General features: G+C 37.9%; 1 protein-coding gene across 4 annotated transcripts; it reads left to right on the top strand.

Moving 5' to 3' along the window:
* The first annotated feature begins 8,273 nt into the window (after window positions 1-8,273).
* On the top strand, window positions 8,274-22,312 carry LOC120517647 (putative cleavage and polyadenylation specificity factor subunit 4-like protein). 4 transcript variants are annotated; one of them, XM_039740077.1, is made up of 8 exons: window positions 8,274-8,654; window positions 9,116-9,166; window positions 12,077-12,229; window positions 12,584-12,679; window positions 13,268-13,361; window positions 17,518-17,557; window positions 18,010-18,219; window positions 22,027-22,312. In XM_039740077.1, the coding sequence occupies exons 1-8, from the start codon at window positions 8,582-8,584 to the stop codon at window positions 22,093-22,095; spliced, it is 786 nt and encodes a 261-aa protein (XP_039596011.1). In that variant the 5' UTR covers window positions 8,274-8,581; the 3' UTR covers window positions 22,096-22,312. The 4 variants fall into 4 exon arrangements, with proteins under 4 accessions (XP_039596011.1, XP_039596012.1, XP_039596013.1 ...); XM_039740078.1 differs by having other exon boundaries at window positions 8,274-8,632; window positions 13,268-13,348; XM_039740076.1 differs by having other exon boundaries at window positions 8,275-8,632.
* Window positions 22,313-25,075: the final 2,763 nt, after the last annotated feature.

The raw sequence follows: 25,075 nt of genomic DNA on the forward strand, positions 1-25,075 counted from the left end.
CAAGTGAGTAAGAGAGTCAGTGTACTCTGCCACATCCCGGCATGCCTCACACACACACTAATATATATATATATATACATTCATACATACATACACACACACATATACATATATATATACACATACACATACATATATATATATATATATACACACACGCGCATACACTTTTTAAAAACCATGCTTAAGGTAAAAAGTGTACTAAAAAAGTAAAATAAGTCTCTCATACATCACTTGTAAAATAAAAGCGTTTGTGCTTTTCATCAATCAACATTCAATAAACACTTCTTAAAATCTTCGTAAAAGTGCCCACCTTGTATTTTACGAGTGATGTATGAGAGACTTATTTTACTTTTTAACTTAATATACAGTAAGTGTGGTATTTTTTTTATATATATATCTTTTGAAGTGTTGTTTCTCAGACTTTTTTTATTTTCATTGTATCCGCTCCTATTTTATGTACATTATAGCGTAACAGTTGACTCGGATATAATCCTCAATATTTTGTAAAGCACTTTGTGATCGTGTACATTTAAAACCCGCCATGTATGACTAATTGATTCAAAGTAAATTCTAGCAGTCAAGTTAATTCCTTTTGAGAATAAGACTAAACCAGTTGTGCTCTGCTCCTCTGTTCATTAGCTGATCCGTCTCTCTCCTGCCCTCGTCTTCCTTCTCATAAAGCATTCCAATGGTAACCCATAACCTGTCCTTCAAAGGTCTCTACTTCTGTGTGGGTTTTCCGCCCGCAGCCCTGAGACGTGAGCACTTAGGTTAACCGGCAGGCCCAAAAGGGTGCTGTGCATTGGTAACGGTGCCTTACCGTGGTCTGGAGTGGAATCTCCTGCCTTGCCCTCACCCTGTGATGGGTTCTGGCCACCCCAGAAATGGACTAAACAGGGTATTGGATGACAAGCTCATTTTGTATCAGATGAGTATCTGTAAAGTGTGAACTTGCTGACTACAAAGAGCACAGAATGGTTATTTTCAGACTGAAACGCTGTGGGGTGACGTCTCCGATTAATGAAGAGATATTTATTAAAGTGTAGATAATTATTATTATTTTTAATTCATTTTCTTAAACCATTGTCAATTTACTTCATTAATTAAATGGCTTTTTCTTGCTCTTTATTTGCAGTCTTATAAATTAGTAACAGTGCGGCCTTTGCTCATCCTTGAAATTCTCAAGCATGCTAACCATCAGCGCTTCATTCAGAATGAATTCTTTTTATCTTATGTAGCTTATTTCACATTTCCTTCATTTTCACCTCAGATAAAATGAATAGAGAATGACTCTAAAACTTTACAACAATGCTTTTGATAGAGAAAGAGATGCCCGTATGTGATTGTTGGGTGATTTTCTTCTATACGTTTGCACGTTCAGCCTACCAGTCAAGCGCAGATCTCACCGTGAGGCCTCGCAATTCTCTCTTTCCCAGAAGTGATCACTTCAACGAGTAACCTGAAAAGACAGAAATATCGCATAACGGCCAACCTGCCATCAGCCCGTCTTTTAAATTAGAATACAGTGAATTGACATTTAACTAACATATTAGAAATTTTACATTCTCCATTATTGTTTTTCCTGCTTCTAGTCACGTGGCATGGCGAGCGTGGGAGTTAAAGCGGCAGCCTTGTGAATGGAGGTTTGGTGCCTGAGCTACGACAACGTGCGGACCAGGAGGCATCAATAAAGTGGGCAGCGGCTCACCAGCTAGCGTGGCACCACTTCCAGCTGTGCGTGGACATTTGTAGCAAAGATTAAATGGATAGTTTGAAGGAGTGTAACCTACTCGGGTCTACAAAGCATGGGAATTTTTTTTTTTTTTTCTAGAAAAAGGAAATGTAGACTAGTAGGAATTTCAAATATGTTTGAAGGATAAAATGGGCAGGCGAGAGGCGGCTTTTTAAAGTGGAATGTTCCTTTAACCCTAAGAACTGGTTTCTAATTAAGAAACTTGGAGTGAATATCTGCAGTCCTTCAGGGCCAAGGTTAGCCCAACGACGTGTATAGATGAGCCGTCTGATATTCCTAATCCGTACACGTCTCTAATAGACCGTTATTAGGACTTCGAGAGCCAAGGAGCAGACTGACGGATCTTAACATACTATATGTGTCTCGTGTCCAGTAGGTGACATTGCTCTACAACAGAGGGGGCCTGGAGGGGGACAGCAGTTGACGGCTTTTGTTTTTGTCCACCGTCTTAATTAGTAGTCAATTACTGCTGTTCAAAAAGCAAACTTTTGTGCCTTCATTTTAGTTGAACTGCTTTTTACGATTCAGAAGGCTCGTTTCTTTTTTTCCCTTAAACTGCAGCCAAATAATAAGAAGGTGGAAAGTCAGCTGACAGACGACCAGGAACTCAAGGGTCACAAACTCGGTTCCAGTTGTCGTTGCTAATAAAACACACTAAGTGTATGACTTGATAGCGATTTCATTCTGCAGCTACACCAAACGTTTCCAAGCCTGATCAGTGTATTTTCAAAATGTGTGTGTGTGTATATATATATATATATATATATAGTCACAGATGTCTGGGGACACTGCACGGCCTGGATAGTCCCCGACTTGGACAATGTTACTCCTCGGCCACGAGAGGGCAGCCGCCCGGGGCTATTTGGGGACCACAGGGACGGAGCTGGGGTGTTCTTTATTAGAGGACGTGGCCACCGCCAGGGGGCGCCGGACAGTTAGAGAAGCCTGGATGGCAGCACTTCCGCCACACCAGGAAGCAATTCCAAGGTCACCCGGAGGACTTCCAGGTGCTTTCCTGACACTTCTGCCACACCAGGAAGTGACGTCAAGGGGAGCACCTGGGGCTCATCCGGGTCATGATAAAAGAGGAAGCCTCCCTATAGTAGAGGGGCCAGAGTTGGGAGGAAGGAGACAAAGCTTGTGAGGAGGACAGGAGGTCAAGGAAGGGAAGAGAGAGAGGAAGAAGAAGAAGACGAAGACAAAGGAAGAGAGTTGGTGCTGATAGACATTGTGGTGCTTAAGAACTCAATAAAGGAGTGTGTTTTGGACATCCTGGTGTCGGTCTGTCTGTGTCTGGGGGTACGCTTTCCACAATACATACTAGACATTAAGCCCATTAAAATAACGGGCACTAGAACAGTAGTGCATAAACATTTGTATGAACAGTCTATATTAAATGGCGAGGGACCTTGTATGTGGCTGTAATATGCGTCACTTGGATCGATATCCAAGTCTACCATAAAGAGAAGACTGCATGAAAGTAAATCCAGCGGGTGCACTGCAAGGTGCAAGCCACTCATAAGCCTCCAGAGTAGAAAGGCTAGATTGGACTTTGCTAAAGAACATCTAAAAAAGCCAGCAGAGTTCTGGAAAAACATTCTTTGGACAGATGAAACCAAGATGAACCTCTACCAGAATGATGGCAAGAAAAAAGTATGGAGAAGGCGTGGAACAGCTCATTACCCAAAGCATAGCACATCATCTGTAAAACACGGTGGAGTCAGGCAGTGTGATGGCTTGGGCGTGCATGGCTGCCAGTGGCACTGGGACACTCGTGTTTATTGATGATGTGACACAGGACAGAAGCAGCCAAATGAATTCTGAGGTGTTCAGAGACATACTGTCTGCTCAAATCCAGCTAAATGCAATCAGATTGATTGGACGGCGTTTCATGATACAGATGGACAATGACCCAAAACATACAGCCAAAGCAACCCAGGAGTTTATTAAAGCAAAGAAATGGAAAATTCTTGAATGGCCAAGTCAGTCACCTGATGTTAACCCAACTGAGCAGGCATTTCACTTGTTGAAGACTAAACTTTGGACAGAAAAGCCGACAAACAAACAGCAACTGAAAGTAAAGGCCTGGCAGAGCATTAAAAAGGAGGAAACCCAGCATCTGGTGATGTCCAGGAGTTCAAGACTTCAGGCTGGCATTGCCAGCAAAGGGTTTTCAACCAAGTATTAGAAATGAACATTTTATTTCCAGTTATTTAATTTGTCCAATTACTTTTGAGCCCCTGAAATGAAGGGATTGTGTTAAAAAAATGCTTTAGTCGCCTCTCATTTTTATGTAATCTTTTTGTTCAACCCACTGAATTAAAGCTGAAAGTCTGCACTTCAACTTCATCTGAGTTGTTTCATTTAAAATTCATTGTGTTAATGTACAGAACCAAAATTAGAAAAGAGTTCTCTCTGTCCACATTTATGGACCTAACTGTAGATACTCTAAACTATATTACAATACAATACAGTTTATTTTTGTATAGCCCAAAATCACACAGGAAGTGCCGCAATGGGCTTTAACAGGCCCTGCCTTTTGACAGCCCCCCAGCCTTGACTCTCTGAGAAGACAAGGAAAAACTCCCAATAAAAACCTTGTAGGGAAAAATGGAAGAAACCTCGGAAAGGCAGTTCAAAGAGACCCCTTTCCAGGTAGGTTGGGCGTGCAGTGGGTGTCAAAAGTAGGGGGTCAATACAATACAATATACACAACAGAACAATTCCTTAAGACAGCATAATAAAAATTTTAGAATTACGGTTTAACAGTAGATGATATGACATAATTAGGTTTGGATATTTTTAGAGTCCTGGAGACCTCATCCATCTAGCTGCATCTCCATTTGGCCATGCCACGGCTGAAACATTGCTCCGATGAAAGGACCCTCTTTCCCATGATTCCTGTGATCCTCCATCAGGGATGACTTTACCATAGGCAGGCAAACAACTTGGCAGGTGGGCCATGGCACCAATGGCCACATTTGGGTACCGAGAAAAGAAACAGAATAGGTGAGGGTTAGTATTCAAATATAATTATCATGTTACTTATGTTATAGTGCTAATGACTAACAACAGAGATGCAGTCTGTACAGTTAATCAGCAGCTCTAGTCAGGATATGCTAAACTGAAGTAGTGAGTCTTCAGCCAGGATTTAAAGGCTGAGACCGAGGGGGCATCTCTTATGGAAGCAGGAAGACCATTCCACAGTTTAGGGGCCCTGTAACTAAAAGCTCGACCTCCCACTGTTATTTTATTAATCCTTGGAATCCTAAGCAGACCGGCATCTTGAGATCTTAATGTGCACTCAGGTTTGTAAGTCATGATAAGTTCAGACAAGTAAGCGGACCTTGGCGTTTAATGCTTTATATGTTAAAAGGAGGATTTTGAAATCTGCCCTAAATTTAACTGGGAGCCAGTGTAAAGATTTAAGAACTGGGGTTATGTGTTCATATTTTCTTGTTCTTGTAATAATTCTTGCAGCGGCATTTTGGATTAACTGGAGGCTGTATAGAGAACAGTTTGAACAGCCAGTGAACACCGCATTGCAGTAGTCAATCCTACTAGAGATAAATGCATGAATTAATTTCTCACAATCCTGTTTATTTAGAAAGCGCCTTAATTTCCTAATATTTTTAAGATGGAAAAACAGGTTTTGGACGACTTTGTAATATGCGCTTTAAATGACATGCTAGAGTCAAAGATAACTCCTAGATTGTGGGCTGATTCAGTAAAATTAATTGGGATTCCAACTGAGTTAAATGACGACAAAATATTGCTGTGATCAGCGTCATTCCCTCCAACAATTAACATCTCTGTTTTATCTGTATTTAAAGACAAGTAGTTCTCATTCATCCATTCCTTTAATTCACTAACACAACTAATTAAAGACAACATCGGAGAAACTTCATTTGATTTAAATGAAAGGTATAACTGGGTGTCATCTGCATACAGTGAAAATTAACATTATGTTTCCTAATGAGAGATCCCAGTGGAAGCATGTAAAGTGAAAACAGTAAAGGTCCCAGTACTGAGCCCTGCGGGACACCATATTCAACTTCTGTGTATAATGATGGAGTACTGTCAGCACATTTCTGTACATACTGCAATCGATTTGATAAATAAGAACTGAACCAAGCGAGCACGGGGCCTGTAAGTCCAACATCGTTTTCTAGCCTGTGCAGTAAAATAGAATGGTCAATGGTGTCAAACGCTGCACTTAAGTCCAACAACATAATTACAGTGGAATTTCCTTCATCAGAGGATATCAGAATGTCATTTACAACCCGTGTTAGTGCCGACTAATAATACTATATATTGTATAGTATAACTAGAATCTATAGTATATTGTAACACACGTTCTAAACTATATATGATGGTATATTTTTCTTCATTTTACAAATATATTTTTATATTTTGGAAAATAAATTGCAACATACAATTATTTACGTTTTACAATATATTTCAGTATTCTGTAAGATATTGTATTAATTATCCTTGAAGCACATAGTAACATTTTAAAATATATTCATAGCAATATTGTTTTACAAAAAAATATTTTATATGATTTTTTTAAGGAGCTTACAGAAAACTGAAATGATTGAGGACAATGAATCTTAAAAAGCAAGCAACTGGTTACTAATTAAGAAAGTGGCTGGATGGGGAAAGCCTGCAGGTACCCAAACACTTTCTGCAACTCAGACTCCCCTCGACTAAAATATACAATACAATTTATTTTTGTTTAGCTCAAAATCACACAAGTAGTGCTCCAATGGGCTTTAACAGCCCCCCAGCCTTGAATCTCTAAGAAGACTAGGGGAAAAATGGAAGAAACCTTGGGAAAGGCAGTTCAAAGAGAGACCCCTTTCCAAGTAGGTTGGGCGTGCAGTGGATGTGGTAAAATAAAGGGGGTCAATAAAATAAAATACAGAGAACAGAATACAAGTAATCCTCAATACAATATAATAGTGCATTAAAAATATTACAAGTACTGAGCAGAATTTAAAAGTAGATGATGCCCGATAATACAATGTGGATTTGTTCAGAGTCCTGGAGACCTCAGCCATCAAGCTGCCTCCCCCTATTGGCCATTCCACCGCTGAGTCAGCAGTGGGCCAACCAATCCTCTACCCAATAATTCCAGCGATCTTCCATTATGGATGACTTTAATTTAGGCAGGCAGGCAGAACAACTTGGCAGGTGGGCCGTGGCACCAATTGCCACATTTGAGTACCGAGAAGAGAAACAGAATAGGTGAGGGTTAGTAACAAATTCTAACTATCATGTTACTTATTTTAGTGCTAATGACTAACAACACATGCAGTCTGTACAGTAAATCAGCAGCTCTAGTCAGGGTGTGCTAAACTGAAGTAGTGAGTCTTCAGCTGGGAGTTAAAAGCGGAGACCGAAGGGGCATCTCTTATAGAAGCAGGAAGACCATTCCACAGTTTAGGGGCCCTGTAACTAAAAGCTCGACCTCCCACTGTTATTTTATTAATCCTTGGAATCCTAAGCAGACCGGCATCTTGAGATCTTAATGTGTGCTCAGGTTTGTAAGTCATGATAAGTTCAGACAAGTAAGCCGGACCTCGGCCATTTAATGCTTTATATGTTAAAAGGAGGATTTTGAAATCTGCCCTAAACTTAACCGGGAGCCAGTGTAAGGATTTAAGAACTGGAGTTGTGTTCTTGTTTTCTTGTTCTTGTAATAATTCTTGCAGCAGCATTTTGGATTAACTGGTGGCTGCATAAAGAACATTTTGAACATCCTGTGAACACCGCATTGCAGTAGTCAATCCTACTAGAAATAAATGCATGAATTAATTTGACAGAATTCTGTTTATTTCGGAAGTGCCTTCATTTCCCAACATTTTTAAGATGGAAGAAACATGATTTCTGATACACATGATAAACAAGCCCATTAAATAAAACACACTTTTGTGATTTTTTTTAAACCTCTTGTAAAGTACTCACAATGTGTTACACAAATAAACGTTGTGGCTATTGCTTGATTCTGAACACTGTCTTCTTTCTTAAAATATGAACATGGTTTTGCTTTAAGACGTCAACAGTCGCCGTTCTTATAACTGTAAGTCAGATTTAGTAATCATTAAAAAATGACAATTTAGAGATTTTGTTCATACTTAATTATCAGTCTATGGCTAATTATAAAACGCTCCCACTTCCCGTGCTGTCCGATTTCACGTGTACCTCACTTTTCCATAGCTCGATTATCCACTCCGTAAAACCTTCCTGCACATCTTTCATTACACGGTGTTTTAGAAACACACGAAGCGATCGTTTCCAGGTTTTATTTACAGCACGTATGTTCCTCCTATGTCGGAGAGCGCTAACTGCCCACTGCCCCTCTTTTAATCTTGTAATTTGCGGGCGCGGTCCCCGGACTGCCTCATTTTCCTTAATTGTTTACACTTGACTGGGATACACAAGGCGCTCTCGCAAATGAGGCGCTCACTAAGCTTGCTTCTTATTGGTTGACTTGAAAACTGTTTGACGCGATTGGCGGGAGCTCCTGCCAATAGCCGAAGCCCCCTGCATCCCGGGCTCCTCCGTTGTCATGCGCTTCTTCCACGTGTACTTGCGCGCTTTTTTCAGAGTTCGCCGTTCGGTAACGTTGTTGTTGTTGTGGTGGTGTTTTGTTTTTTAAGCGCGTAGAAACCTCAAGACTCTCCGTCACTTGAAGACTTCTGTCGTCACTTTTATTTTGCAATGTTTTTGGTGTGTCTTAGCATCGCGCCGAAGTCTACAAACTAAAAATGCAGGACATCATTGCCGGAGTGGAAAAAATCCGCTTTGATATTGAAGTCGATGTGGTTAACCAGAGAGGCACGCTGCCGTTACCCTTCCCAGGAATGGACAGTAAGAATCGACTTGTCGCCTGGCAAGTTTTCGTATTTAGTTTGTTTCCTTAAGTGACGCTTTCATTTTTTTATTATGATTTTTTTTTTTATTATTTTTATAACTGAGAAAGGATGCTTGTGTTGCTCACTGGGTCAGAAATAACTAACTAAATCTGTTGTCCACATCCACAGTCCTTATAGAGGAATCAAGAACGTAAATGCGAGTGACGTGCAAGAAAGACAATGTGCTCCACATCTTTGTATTTACTTATTTATGCTTCTTTTCTTGTCATTTAGGTAAAATCTGACTTTTTGGTTTCATAAAATCCTTCATTTTCCACAAACGTCTGCATGACATTGATCACCAGCTTAGTGATTTGCTGCATCTTAAGATTCAAAACGACTTGTGCTGCTGAATATTTTGACAGCATCCAGTGTATTTCAGTATCAAGAGTAATCCTGCACAGTATTTATTTACTTGTCCGTTTATTTGTTTTGACAGAATCGGGATCTGCAGTGTGTGACTTCTTCAGCAAAGGTCATTGCAAAAAGGGTAAGGCGGACTACTTCAAGTACTGCGAGGCGGTAGAAATGCCTTGATGATAATTCCTCTTTGATTATACTATATCTAGAAAAAAGAAAGATGAGTTAATAAAAAAAATTTAAATATGAATTTGTCTCTCCCTACATTTTCTAAGCCCCTCCACTGTCATGTTGAGATTTCTTTTCCTAGATTAGCATTGCTTGGCTGATGGGGCGCCAGTCTGTTGCACAACCTACTGCCATGCACACCCACTGGCTCTTCAACCTGACACACACATCTTTGAGATATGATGGGAGAATCTGCAGATGGGCATTGCTGGGTTGAGATTTGAATGTTGGGAGTCTGGAGTTGTGAGTCCGCGGCGATAACCACGTCTTACACATTCATATGTGACTCAAATCGGATTATCACATTACAGTACTCTGTTCACTTGGTCCCGTTCGACAGAGGGCATGTCTGAGCCTCTCCTAGCAGTACTAGCAGCAAGGCAGGATGCCAGCCCATTGTAAGTCCAGTGTAACCTCTTGTCCATACTCCCATATTGCCAGTTTGAAATCTTCAGTCCATGTGCATGCAAATTTTACATGGTTAGCATTGGGGCAAAGGATTTGAACCCAGGATGTTTCTGTAGTGAGAGCGCAGCACTGCTCACTGTAACACTAATTTAAAATTTTTCACATGACCTTGGCAGTAGCTGTGCTGTGCTGTCCTGGCCTGCAGTGGTTAGGACTTCTGTCTCACAGCTTCAGGATCCTAGGATCAAATCACAGTTTATTCATCATACACCCAGAATGAGGACATTTTCCCTGTGTCTCTGTGAGCTTTTCTTTGGGAGGGAAACTATAAGAGTCCAAGCTGGCCAGGTTTAGAAGTTCTAAATTGGCTTGTTGTCTACATGAACTTCTCATCTGAAGGACTAGGGTGCACCATCTATGGTTGCTTGCCATCTTGTGCCAGGTGCTGAAGGGAGAAGCTTTTCACTCCCTGTGACCCTGATGTAGAATTAGAAAAAGCTTCTATAATGGACGGTCATGTAACTTTCCAGAGAGCTTTGATTTATTTGACCAGTGCAGTTACCAGAATGGCAGGGATGACAGAGGAGTGCAGGGGACTTGTCTCATTTAGGAAGAATATGTGCTCAGTATCCTTACATTTGAAAGTCCAGCGGATAAGCTAGGATTGTGATGTGGTGTTGTGAGGGGCACCTCCTGACTGGATGAGATTAGGAGTCCGCGGGCCACTCCGATATTTATAAAGAGATTCCTGATGCATCTTTATGCATCCATTTGTTTTTGTTTTTTTTTTTTAAATACTGTTGATCCACTTGACGTTTGCAAAAAACAAAATCACTATTAGGAAAAATGTACTGAATTCTACTCCTCTTTTTGACTAACACAATACAGGGTGAGTCAAAATTATGTTAACATTTGAATGGTGGAAACAATTTATTCACAAAACATACTTCAAGATGATTTACAAGACTGTCTCGGCCCGTTCACCATCTTTGGCAACACACAAAAACCAACGAGCAACAGCACCATTTACAGCCCAGACACACATTTTGTGGGTAATCGATGACACCACAGCCCGTGTTCTGGCCTTCAGGTCATTGATATCACAGACTTTCCTGCTATAAACGCACTCCTTCACCAAACCCCATAACCAGAAATCACAGGGTGTCAAATCGGAGGGAGTGTGGAGGCCATGGCAGTGATCCGCAGTGACCTACCCATCGACCTGGAAAAGTGTGGTGGGGATAAAAATAGTCAATTAGTGTGAACATAATTTAGACTCGGCATGTACTTTAACAAATGGTAAGTTGCACCCTGCCTCGGCGGGTTTTCCAGCATTGTATAAAGTCAATGTGTTGTAGCATTTATTTTGTTTATTCGGCCTGTCCTAAAGCACTTAACGTGACCCTATTTATTAAAAGGGTGTTTTTACTGCATTTTAATTTCTCCATGATTTTTAAACATTTTGGAAAAATGGGGTTAGTCCAAAAAAAAAGTGTGCAGTGAAACAAAAATAAAATAAAGGCTTCCTTTACAAACTTTGATCCCCATTTTATTTTGTTTTTAAAACCATTAACATACATCTGGAATCTTTTGTGTTGTTGCACAGCAGTAAACTCTGACGAGCCCCAGGTGTCTAGTCCAGGGGTCCTCAATCGCAGTCCTGGAGAGCCGCAGTGGCTGCAGGTTTTTGTTCTGACCTGGTTGCTTAATTAGAAAGCAATTCTTGCCAATAAAGCACTAACAAGCTATGAAATTAAATTAACTCTGCTATGTCAGGTCATTCGCATATCCTAGATTTTCTTTCCCTTTCTATCATGCAAATGATTTGAAGGCTAAAATGGACGAGTAATTCTCAGTCCTTCACTTTTTTCTCTTCATTTTTCTTCCAAGTATTTAATTAAACCCAATAGTGCAGGTAAATACACAGAGGTGTAAATGTAAATAAGCTAAATGGAGAAATGCTGCTCTCTCTTGTCATTTGCATGTTATTGATAATAAGGAGCAATTCAAATAGCTGTTTAAGACAAAATTAAGCAATAAGGGCTCCAGCAGAAGTGTTACTTTAGCAAGAAGTGCTTTTTTATTAAGCAACTGGGTTGGAGCAAAAACCTGCAGCCACTGCGGCTCTCCAGGACCGTGATTGAGGACCCCTGGTCTAGTCGGTTATTTAGGATGGCTGCTTTCACTTTGTGGATATCACAGCTGCATCAACAAATAATTGTGCTTTGTGAGGAACGTATTGCTTACAAATTTGAATGCACTCTAAATGTAACCAGTATGTAGTTCAGATTATAGAATCATGCTTTCCCAAGTTTTATTATTTATTTTATTTATTTAACTCTACACAGATAATCTAGTTTTTTAAGTTAATCAGAAGTCTGGGTCTGCTTTTTGTCTGTTGCAGGAGCCGTGTGTTCCTTTCGTCATCTGCATGGAGAAAAATCAGTTGTGTGCAAACATTGGCTACGGGGCCTCTGCAAAAAAGGGGACCAGTGTGAATTCCTTCACGAGTACGACATGACAAGGATGCCAGAGTGTTATTTTTATTCTAAATTCAGTAAGAAAACATTTAGATTTTTTTTCTTCTTTAGTGAAGTGTGTGATGTAACTTGAAGGCAACTGAGGTCTCTTACTTGTTAGTCTGTATTACCTTTGATTATTTTTATGTATTGTTGTTTGTGTACCTCAAGTACAAATATTACCTTCTAAACGCTGTAGCGTATTCCAGCAGTAAAAAATGGAGCACAGGAAGTTGTAGGACATTTCAGTCATTGAAGGATGGACATCAGCAGTGCATTTAATGCTAGTTTATTAGTCACCTGTGTTGGGTGCAACCAGTACCTACATAACCTCCAGACAGTGAGGCTTTGTCACCATTTGAAATGATCTTTTACTACTTTGTTTCTTGCAGATGAATGCAGCAACAAGGAGTGCCCTTTCCTTCATATAGACCCTGCCTGCAAGGTGAAGGACTGCCCGTGGTACGACAGGGGATTCTGTAAGCACGGTGAGGTGATGGCCAAGAATGCCCTTTTATTTGAATTCATTCTAGCATTTATAATAAGTTTTATAACACAGAATAACTCACAGCTGCCATTGTGAACATGAGGCCTTGTGTTTCCAAACTGCAAAAATAAGAAATGACTGGAAGTGGAAAGTCTTTAAGTGTAGAATGCGCTATAATTCTGTTTTTTTTTTTTTCCTTCCTCAATGTGCCAAGAATTTGATGCATCATCTGTTTTAATGTCTTTAAAAACTTTTAAATTCATGAAAGTGTGTTTGTTTGGTTTTTCCCCTCCCCTCACATTGCCTTCTTTATGGTCTCCAATAAAAAATTGTTTTACTAATGAATGATTACTGATTAAAACCTTAATTATTTTGAAGTCTGTTGGAAAAGTGCTAGGTAATCAACGTTCACATTTAACAGTTTTATTTGTATGTACCAGTTATGGATCACTGTTGTGTAACGTGCTGTCACTTTAGGACTCTTTAGTATTGTGTTTTAGTCTGCATTGTACACGTAAAGTCATCTGTGCAAAACCAAAGTGCGCTCTGCTTACACACATTGGGATGTGTTTCTCTGCTAATACTACAGGTCCTCTGTGCAAGCACAGACACACTCGCCGAGTGATGTGCCCCCAGTATTTAGTGGGCTTCTGTCCGGAAGGGGCTAATTGTAAGTTTGTCCAGTAAGTAATGCGCTTTTTAATTTGAGGTGTGGGTTAATTTTTTTTGTGGGAAAAATGTCATCTTTATGTTATAAAATAAATTTATTCACTTGCTAGGAAGAAAATATGAAAGTGGTTGTTTTTGATACCTAATACATAGGGTATTACTGGAATTCAGGAGCCAGAGAGAAAATATTGTGTTTAACATTTTTGACAACATAAAGTTTTCATGTCTGCTTTAATATTTCATAAATTGCAAGACCTTCTGATTTTCTGTTCCAAACAAGATAAGGTGATACTGTGCTCTTCCGTGTCTTATAGTATTCTAAAGGATCCATGTGATATATTCTACCACAAACTCGACATTGTTTAGGGACAAAAGTTCAAACCATTAAAATGGTGTGTGGTGTTGAGATATAAAATATATATATATATATATATATATATATATATATATATATATATATATATATATATACAGTGGAGTGAAAAACTATTTGCCCCCTTCCTGATTTCTTATTCTTTTGCATGTTTATCACACAAAATGTTTCTGATCATCAAACACATTTAACCATTAGTCAAATATAACACAAGTAAACACAAAATGCAGTTTTTAAATGATGGTTTTATTATTTAGAGAGAAAAAAATCCAAACCTACATGGCCCTGTGTGAAAAGTAATTGCCCCTTGTTAAAAAATCACCTAACTGTGGTGTATCACACCTGAGTTCAATTTCCGTAGCCACCCCCAGGCCTGATTACTGCCTCACCTGTTTCAATCAAGAAATCACCTAAATAGGAGCTGCCTGACACAGATAAGTAGACCAAAAGCTAGACATCATGCCAAGATCCAAAGAAATTCAGGAACAAATGAGAACAGAAGTCATTGAGATCTATCAGTCTGGTAAAGGTTATAAAGCCATTTCTAAAGCTTTGGGACTCCAGCGAACCACAGTGAGAGCCATTATCCACAAATGACAAAAACATGGAACAGTGGTGAACCTTCCCAGGAGTGGCCGGCCGACCAAAATTACCCCAAGAGCGCAGAGACGACTCATCCGAGAGGTCACAAAAGACCGCAGGACAACGTCTAAAGAACTGCAGGCCTCACTTTCCTCATTTAAGGTCAGTATTCATGACTCCACCATAAGAAAGAGACTGGGCAAAAACGGCCTGCATGGCAGATTTCAAAGACGCAAACCACTGTTAAGCAAAAAGAACATTAGGGCTCGTCTCAATTTTGCTAAGAAACATCTCAATGATTGCCAAGACTTTTGGGAAAATACCTTGTGGACTGATGAGACAAAAGTTGAACTTTTTGGAAGGCAAATGTCCCATTACATCTGGCGTAAAAGGAACACAGCATTTTAGAAAAAAAAACATCATACCAACAGTAAAATATGGTGGTGGTAGTGTGATGGTCTGGGGTTATTTTGCTGCTTCAGGACCTGGAAGGCTTGCTGTGATAGATGGAACTATGAATTCTACTGTCTACCAAAAAATCCTGAAGGAGAATGTCCGGCCATCTGTTCGTCAACTCAAGCTGAAGCAATCTTGGGTGCTGCAACAGGACAATGACCCAAAACACACCAGCAAATCCACCTCTGAATGGCTGAAGAAAAACAAAATGAAGACTTTGGAGTGGCCTAGTCAAAGTCCTGACCTTAATCCAATTGAGATGCTATGGCATGACCTTAAAAAGGCGGTTCATGCTAGAAAACCCTCAAATAAAGCTGAATTACAACAATTCTGCAAAGATGAGTAAGCCAAAATTCCTCCAGAGCGCCGTAAAAGACTCATTGCAAGTTATCACAAACGCTTGATTGCAGTTATTGCTGCTAAGGGTGGCCCAACCAGTTATTAGGTTCAGGGGGCAATTACTTTTTCACACAGGGCCATGTAGGTTTGGATTTTTTTCTCCCTACATAATAAAACCATCATTTAAAAACTGCATTTTGTGTTTACTTGTGTTATATTTGACTAATGGTTAAATGTGTTTGATGATCAGAAACATTTTGTGTGACAAACATGCAAAAGAATAAGAAATCAGGAAAGGGGCAAATAGTTTTTCACACCACTGTATATATAAATCTAAATATATATATATATATATATATATATAGAGATATATATATATATATATATATATATATATATATATATATATATATATATATATATCTCTAAATATATATAAAATATTTTCTCATTCCCCACTTACGCAATAGTTGAGACACAAATAAGTAGAAAAAAAAAAAAAAACGCATATTATCTCTGTAGAACAAAATCTAGAAGAGTAGTCTTGTTCAAAATAATTGGCCTCTGGCCTTCCACTGTGCTAATAACTGTGCCAAGTTTAATTTGGATAGTGACTCGTTTATGAATTTTCATATACACACAGACATCACTCCAAAAGTAGTACATTTTTGCTTCAGAATGCCTCAAAGATGACAGTCTCTTAAAATTTTTGATGCATCGCAGTACCTTCCCACAAAATTATATATGGGTGTGAAATATTTAAAAGTACACCTATACACCTACATATCCAGTTAAGGATTATGTACTTCTCTCTAGAGTGGGAAATTTTGCTCCAAATCAATAAGCATTCGCATTTTACAGTGCTAGTAACTGAGGGGCTTCATTCACATTTTTTTTTTTTTTTTTCTTGTTAAGTTCTCACATCCACAGACTTAAATGCTGACACATCACTCTTAAAGTGGACAAATTGTGTTTATGGATGTTTACTGTGTAAGTTGAAGTTTCAAACTCTCATATATATATATATATATAATATTGCTTTTTGTTTGTTGTTGTTGTTTTTTTCCCCTTAAATAGAATAGATATACTTCCAGTAAAATGCTTTAACCTTCCTGGCACCCTTGAACTGACATGAGGGAGTCTTGAACACATGTCGTGTAGTTTGTAAATACATTACTACAGATGTATACATGTACTGTTCTGAAATATTATGTAGTTTTACAAATTAGGTTGAATTGTCAGCTTCTCGTCTCTCTTGATGCTTTCTAAGAGGAAATAATCAAGCGACGGGTTTTAAATGCACTCCACTCTGCACATTTTCTGAAATATACATTGCAAATGATTTTAAAGTGGTGGTAACCTCTATGAAGGGAACACACCTCTAAGAAAAAGCATCTCCTTGAAATGTCATTTGTTAAACTTGCCTGCTTTCCGATTGTAAACGTGTAAACTAGGGTGCTGTAGAAGAAGTGGAGTTCATTTTATAATCTTGCTGTTCGAATATGACTGTTATGTACAATATACTGTCGTACAGCTTGAGATTTACAGCATCCTGATTTGAATTTACAAGTAGGGGTTGCTGACTTGGTTAGGCACTGCAGTTGTATTTAACTTTATCATCAATGAGTTCTGCCCCACCCTGTTGTTTCTCTTCCCATCTCTGCTGATATTGGACTGTTGCAACGGAGGGCAAAAGATGATTTGCTGTTTTCAGAATGTATTTATATATTTTACTAAGAGTAATGATTTAGTTATCTGCTGCTACAAAATGACCTTTTAAACCAAATCGCAGTAAAATTTTAAAAACCCGCACGAGTCTAATGTATCGATCATCTTCTGCCTGTCCTGCTGCTCATGTTTATTAGTTTTGACATTTTCTACTATTTTAACAATAGAAAATAAATGTCCACCTAAATAAAGGCTATAAACCTTGGATTTACTTTGGTACTTGTATACTATATGATATTGCAGGCTCCTCAGATTGTGTTTTAACATTTCTGCCAAGATGAGCCTTGTGTATTCTCCGTCATTCCACAGAGTGGTGGTAGAAGTAGCAGCGTACAGTACTTGAATCAAATTGTCCTGCTATACCTGTAAACTGGAGGAGGTGCTACCTTACTTTGTTAAATACTAGGAATAAGACATACATGATGATATATCTGAGAGCTCAAAGCACTGTCTGGACTCCGATCACTTTAATGGAAATGACTCGAAACAAAATTGCTATGCAAGCACAAACTGCAAATAGCCTTATGAAAGAAGAGCAGCAGTACAGTTGCTTAAATAGTTGAAGGAAATTGTCTATTTTCCCAGTTTTTTATAATTGCATTGGAGCATAGACACAATGTTTTTGAAAGTTCTGCTCCAAAGATGAGGTGTGTTTTTCACCAATGTAACTTTCTTTTCTTTGACTCCTTTAGTCCCAAAGCTGAGTTGCCAGTTAGCATTGATCCAGCAAAGGTATGTTATTTCTAGATATGCCCCAAGTAAAGAAATATCTGTGCCACTTGTAAGTTTAATTGTTAGGAGAATATGAAATACACTCAAGAATGATGAAATGCAACACAATTTCCAATGTAAATTTAAGATTTACAAAGTATAAGTAAATTGATTATTATTCATCCTTTTCAAAATATTTTTCCAGCCACACTGTGCTGAGGGTTGAGAACTTTGCAGCATTGGAAGCTTTATCAGACAAATTGAATGTGGATATTTTGCAGCATCGGACTGGTGTACTACCGTATCTTACATGAATACATGTATTTAGCTTAACACACAGCTTAAATATTTTTGCGGTTGCACAGTGAATCTGTAGGGAATGAATTGACAGCCAACTAGGATTTGTTTCATTACATGAAAAACTTACCACTGCTATGTATTCTACTGTAAATCTCAACGCGTTTTTTATACAGGTTGCTGTTTCCTCTACAAATAAATCTTCTCAAACTCAGTCAACAAACGCAACTTCATTCGTCTTGCGCCAGGACTTGGTTTTTCAGAAGATACCACACTTTAATCTGTCTGGTGTTGGTATTGTCCATTGCCAGCAAAGGCATATGCAGGAGGCCTCTACATCCACACAGGGGTCTATGAAGTCATTCCAGCTGGTTACTTGCTATAAGGTGAGACATTGTAGAGACAAGTAAAGCTAATGAATTGAAGAGGTCATGTTCGTGTGTGTGTGGGTTTAACGCATATCGGGTGGGACTCCACAGGTCAGCTCTATTTAAGGTGGAGGACCACAGTTCAGGTCATCAAAGTTTCTGGATATCCCAGAATGAATTCCTGCATGCTTAAAAGTCAATCTTCTTCAGTAGGTCTCTTGAAGACTTTCTTTGGTTAAGTGTATTGGGTTTAGAGCTTTAGATTAAAATTTTATCCTTGACAAGGGTAACTTTTTCTTCCAGTTCTAAATTTAAACCTTCTGCTCTACCATTTCTTATTTTTGACAGAACAGTATCCTGGACTGAAATATTTACTGTGCTTATTTAAAAGTTCTACATGTTCTTACAGTAAATTATGAACGGCAATCGAATGATGCATTCTTATCAGGTTGTTCCAACATCACTCCAGTTTTACATTCAGGCTTTTAGATTACATTTGTGTCTCTCTTAAATTGATCTGTTTTGTAGTTTAAAAAAAAACTCTTAATTTTCTCCCTCATTTTATTTGTCGACCCCTGACTGAAGTTATTTTGCATCTGTGATTCATTTTGCTCCAAGGCTAAATCCGTTCTAATACTAGCAATCTTCAAACACAACCCTAATTTACAAACGTCGTATTGCTCTTCCACCATCTAGTGTTTAAAAAGTGCAACTTTACCTCATGCAATAATCTGATAAATTTTAAAGTATGGCTTGTTGAGGGGTTTTCTCTGACATTTGTATGCCTCTCTGGCATTTTTGTTAAGAAAATGAATAGGAATGAATTAGATTTGCTCCTAAACCCAAGATTTACACTTGTAATATAAAAATGAAATTAGGCCCCAAACACCCATACACTAATTGATGTTCAACACAAGAATAAAAGTACTGCGGTATTTTCTGTATTGAATTTTTCAAACTTAACAGAAGCAGGGTTTTTCATATAATAAATGATGGGAATTCTTTTTACGTACCTTTTGTGTGCAGAACATTGAAGACCGTGGATCGCAGACTTGGTCACTGTGGCTGCAGGTGTTTGTTCCAATCCATGGTAATAATTGATCGATTATTTAGCTGTAGTCTTTTCCCCTCTTATTCTGTATTCAGAAAAGCATTTACATTTAGAAATATTTCTGTTTTTGCCACAGCTTTATATGTTTAATTATGTGCAGTTTTCCTAATATTTTGCCCTTTTTTGTAGTATTGTATGCTAATAACAATTAAAAATGAACAGAGCAGTCACAACAGCCAAACACCAAAAGATGTTAATGTACAGATACTTTCTTATTAATGGGTCCAATTCTGAAGTAATGGATGAAATAAGCAGAACACCTAGAAAAGCAGAATAAAAATCAGGATACAAATGTTTAAAAAAAAAAAAAAAAAAAAATCCTCCTAGAACTAGTTAGTACATTTTTATAAAAATTTACCCCACTTAGTTTTGTAATTTTTATACTGAAACCCGGACGGTGGGTAATACCAGCTCACTTAATTAGGCTCGGAGTGCAACTCACAATGGAACAAAAACCTGCAGCCACAATGGGTCCCCAGGAATGAGTCTCTGAACCGCTGATCTAAAACAACACACATTTCAAAATGCAAAGTAAATTTGTTTTCGATTACAGTGAAACTGAGAATACTCCGCACTGCCTTTGTGTACGACTTCTAACACTACTTTTAAGCAAATCCATTGTCAAACTTTTACAAGAGTTCATAGTAATAAACATTTTTTTTTTTTCTGTAGCGTTAAGTGGCAGCTTGCTTTTTAAACACTAAGTGAACAGCATTCCTTAGCTAAGCAAAACAAAGGCCATATCTTTGTATAGTTTTACAGCAGAATGCAAAGGCAGAGATGTAACTTCACTAATTCTGATATTTTGTGACAGGGAAAAGAGCTTATTATAACCTGGAGATACAGAAATCAAATTAGAATCTACTACAGTTCCCATAAATGTGGAATAAATCAAAAAGTGTCTCAAGTTTAGTTCTCTGTTAAAGGATGCTATTATAAACACAGCCGTAATAGTTATTGATAAATATTTAAAAGTACGGACATTGTGGCAAAATTGATGTGAATGATTAGAATGAATACAGTAATGTAACTTTACAATAAAAGCTCAAATATGGTTTGCAAATCTGGTCAGATGACAGACCTAAGTACTTAAACATCAATGGGGGTACATTTTTAATGTTTAACTGATGAGGCCTGTAAAGGTATATTTTCAATAAACATACAACAATTGTAGAGTTGCAATTGGAAAAAATGATTAGAATTCTTTATAAAATATCAGCAAAAACATCCAGTTTACTGTACGTATGTGTGTGTTTTGAAGAGGACAATAAAATGACATAAGATTTTGGCACATTGGTTACTGTATTTGCAGTGGTTGTTAAACAGTTGGTTCCTGCTGTGGAAGGAGATGCTGCCTGGATAGGCTTTGGTTCTTATATCATGTGAAGTGGAGTAAGGAAATCCAGAAAGTGGATGGAGAGATGTCAGAAAAAATGTTTAAGGCTATATAAAAAAAAAAAAAATGAAACATGAAAAAAATTAATGTATTATGGGCCGTAAGGTACTGTGTTGTGCAGACCTTGTTCATTTCTGATTATTATTATTATTTTTTTTTTCCCCAACTCATTTAGTCTCTTAATTGTAAAATCACATGACAATAAAAAGTAAATTCAGTTTAACTTGTGATACAGGGGAGCCAAACACCTCTAGTGCTTTGATATCGCTGAAAGTAAACCTAAAAGAAACTTTCTAGAATAACAATATTTTAAGCAGCTTATGAAATTTTGCACACACTAAAGCAGTGCAGTAAAACTTCATTATGTCTTTGACTTTATCCCAAATTGCCTTATTCTTCATTTCCCCCCACCTAACTTTTTTTTTCCCCCCCCAACCGGTCCTGGTCTGGAGTCCATTTTGTGTAGCTTAAAGATTATTCCTGGACTTTGACCAAATCCTCTGTGGGATTATATAGACATTTCCACATCTTAAAAGAAATCGCAGTCTAAATTGACTAGTTTGAAGGACTGTGCTCTAAAATATACTGACATCCTACACTCCCAGGATAGACCCCATTTCCCTGAGTGTTTAAAATTGGATTATGTAGGTTCCAAGAGTGGGTGAACGCTTCATTTGATTTTATCATTGTAAATAATGAGCTTACTAATTAACTTTTGTGCCTGATAGTATGGGCTCTCAGATTTAGGAGGCAGAGAAAATGATTTATTGTCATTGTAGATTACACAGCGAATTTTGTAGCAGTAGGTAGTGCTTCACTTCATTTTTATTGTCTACCATACATTGCTTATTGTGATCCTGAGAGTCACCCTCTGTGAGGTTTATGTTCCTTCTCTACTCCTGTGAATGGGGGGGTGTAAGAAGGTACTGTATAAAATAGTAAATATTTGCAATTGATAACTTTTTTTTTTTTTTAACCATGGTGTCACATATTTAATTTACATTTTAAAAATACTTGATGACATTGTCATATTTATTTGTAAAGCATATTGCTAAACTGAAATGCTGAATATCCCACAATCTAAAATTACAATGTTCTGTATTTACTACCACTACTGGTGGGATTTATTTATTTTTTTGTTCCATGGAGACAAAAATGAATTCTGAGCATAAATGCAGACTTTTTAGTGAATTTTCTGTTCGTGAATCTGTCTGATGAATACATTTCACCATACTGTTTACCATTTTGTATGTTCTTGTAACTCACTCGTATGCTTGCGCTTTGTACACTAATTGCAATTTATTTTGTTGCCTGACAGTGTGGTGAAAAGGGCCATTATGCTAACAAGTGTGGAAGAGGTCATTCTGGCTTTGTACCTGCACACTGAACATCGAAGTACCAGGCTGCTTGAAACAAACGACTCTGGCTGAGTATTCTGAAGAGTGATCCAGATCGAGAGACCGCTGGGCAGGACAGTGCCACGTGATTTCCAGTTTTCACATTTATAACCAAGTTCTACTATCAAGAAAAAACTTTTCAGATTATTTAGTCTGATGTAAGTAGAAATGTATTTCAATTAAAACAAATTATGCTTTTCTATGTAATGGTGGCATTTAATTTTAGCAAAAGCAATTTTCTGCACTCCTACAGCTGTTGCAAGACGATACAATGATCTTTCTAATTAAAACTACAGAATTTAAGACTCAACCATATACTTTTAAATTAGATCAGCCTTCGTCATTTTATCTTCTTTTAGAGAGCTATTGGACATTGAGCTGTTAAATATTTATAATTTTATTTGCTCCAAGTTATATTACCTATGAGATCATTTAGAACTAGAAGTAAAATTAATAAGTTGCATTTATAGAGCGCCTTTTACAAACCCAAGGTCGCTTTACATACAAAGTAAAAAAAAAAAAAAAATTCAGTTCCCCCTTAATTTTTATATGAAATCTATAGTATGTCCAAGTGTAGTAATAACATTACTGAAGTATGACAAAAGATATCTAAAGTATATTCATAGACATGTTTGTACAGTATATGAAATTGAGGATCCCTAGAAGAGCGAACTCACTCACGAGAGAGTGTGAACTTTCCAGCTCACTCCGTAGTAAATATTGATGTTACTTTGAAAGAATGGAGAGTCGCATACAACTACCATTTCCCCTAAGTGATCGATTAATTCTAAAGAACTTTTAGTGCGGACATAGTTATATTATGAAGTTCGTGAAGGTATTCTGAAAAGACTTAAAGAAGAAAAGTAGCCTTTCCCTTGAGCTTGAATGCTAAACTATCAACTTTGAATTAAGAACTAATCATATAAAGAACGACTGCTAATTTAGTAGCAGTGGTAGTATTGCAGATGCCATACCTGACTATGGAGGTGTAGTAGAAACAAAGAGCTCAGACGAAGCTTTAGATTTAACTGTCAGTCTACATCCTGGTCTCTCCTGTGGATGAGCTTTGGGTGCCATCCCTTTAAAGAAACAACATCATGAAAACAATTTTGGTATTTTAAATCTTGGCTTCTAAAATTTTCATTATCAGAATCATGATTTTCATTCTGCTTTTCCAGATGTTTAAGCCATTATTTACTTCGGAGTGCACTAGTGGGTATGCTAGCCTTTTATCATTCCAAGCAGTTTTACAGTCGGACATTTTTATATCTAACTGATGTCATGAGTGAGATTTCCATTTATAAGATCGTATTTGCCATATCTTTTCATACTCGGCTCTGTTTCCTTTTTAATTCCCTTTTTCCTCTTTTTTTTCCGTGAAATGTCTTAAGTGTATCTGAATATGGACAGCTAATGATGAACAGAGAACACACCAGTGCAAACAACACTGAATGTTAAAAGGGTAGCCATTTCTGTTGTGCTTATTAGTAAATATTTAAAAGAAAATGAATGAATCCCTACCTATTTAGCACATATACATTTTTGCTTAATTCATTCAAAATTTAGCATAACCAGTTTGTAAAAATACAATCTGAAAAATACCTGTTTAGATAATTAAGGTTGGACTCCAGTTAAAAAAAAAAAAAAGGATAAACGTGTAGCAACAAGAGGACCCAAAGACTGATCTTGAGAAGCCTTGCTTTGGCGACATTTTTACAAACACTTTTTTTTTTTTTTCCCCATTCTTGCCATATTCTCAAAAAGGAAATGTGGAATACCACTGGAAATTCCTGATCCATGAACATCTTCCTTAATAGTTGCCACTGATGCCTAGAAACTAATCTCTGTTGCAATTGTCTTTGCTGTAAAATCTTTAAAAGGTGTCCTTAACAACAAGGTTTACAGGGGTGGCTAGATCTAGGAAGTTGCTTATCGTTGTGGTCTTATTGTCCAAAGGGTTACACTTGGATTTAGTGAGATGGAATTCCTCTGAGATGGTATTGTGCATTTCCAACGACTTGGGTTTTCTTTTGAAATGTCTGGCATACTGTGGCAATGTACTGAACATGTGGGGATTTATCCACATACTCATTTAAAGCAGATGATTTGCAAGTGAAATCCATCTACAAACTAAGTTATGGCAATTTAAAAAACAAGTAGTTATTTCATGTGCAGCACAGTGGTGCAGTGGTAGTGCTGCTGTCTCGCAGTACAGAGACCAGGGTTTACATGGTGTAAACCTTTTTAATGCCTTTGTCATTTGATTTGTAATGGTGTACAAAGCTTTCCAATACACTTTCAAGATGCTACATAATAAAGTAGTACACCAGTCATAGCGTGGTAGTGCAGTGGCTGCCTCATGGATTGAGAATCTGGGATTGAATTTGTTCTGGTCTATGTGGGGTTTACACTCTGTGTGTGTGTGTGTGTGTGTGTGTGTGTGTGTGTGTGTGTGTGTGTGTTCTCCGTCACAAATTGACTGCCAGTTATAGATTGGCGCAGTATAAAGGTGTGTGTGTGTGTGTGTGTGTGTATGGGCTCTGAGATGGGCTGATGCCCTGGCAAAAGCTGTTTCCTGTCTTGCACTCAGTGCTGCTGAAATGGGTTGTGGGGAGCTGGAACCTTAAATTGTATTAGGGTTGACAATATTGTTACATAGCTTAGTATAGTGTGTTCATCCTATAAAATGGGATTTGAGATTTGCCAAATAACCCTTTTTTTTTTCCTTAGTAAAGTATTAGTACAAATAGTACAGTACTGAGGAGGGTCACCTTTATTAAAAAAAAAAAAAAAAAATATGTTCATTTTGAATTGAGACTAGGGAATCCATTCCTGGACGGGTTTGTCCTTTCCTGGGAATTCGGGAATCCCGTACACAGTGACATAATGCACGGGCATCTCACATGTGTACAGTTTTAGAACGACCGACACTTATTTTTACTAAAACTGCTGCAATATGTTGACACCAAT

The sequence above is a fragment of the Polypterus senegalus genome, chromosome 17 (assembly GCF_016835505.1).
Source record: "Polypterus senegalus isolate Bchr_013 chromosome 17, ASM1683550v1, whole genome shotgun sequence".
Lineage (NCBI taxonomy): Eukaryota > Metazoa > Chordata > Cladistia > Polypteriformes > Polypteridae > Polypterus > Polypterus senegalus.

What these genes read in the sequence shown, in the direction of transcription:
- LOC120517647 (XM_039740076.1), top strand. Translation starts at nt 8,530, where the DNA reads ATGCAGGACATCATTGCCGGAGTGGAAAAAATCCGCTTTGATATTGAA. An exon ending in CAAAGGTCATTGCAAAAAGG is followed by an intron (nt 9,167 to 12,076) that starts GTAAGGCGGACT and finishes TGTCTGTTGCAG; the next exon opens with GAGCCGTGTGTTCCTTTCGT. An exon ending in AGCTGGTTACTTGCTATAAG is followed by an intron (nt 18,220 to 22,026) that starts GTGAGACATTGT and finishes GTTGCCTGACAG; the next exon opens with TGTGGTGAAAAGGGCCATTA.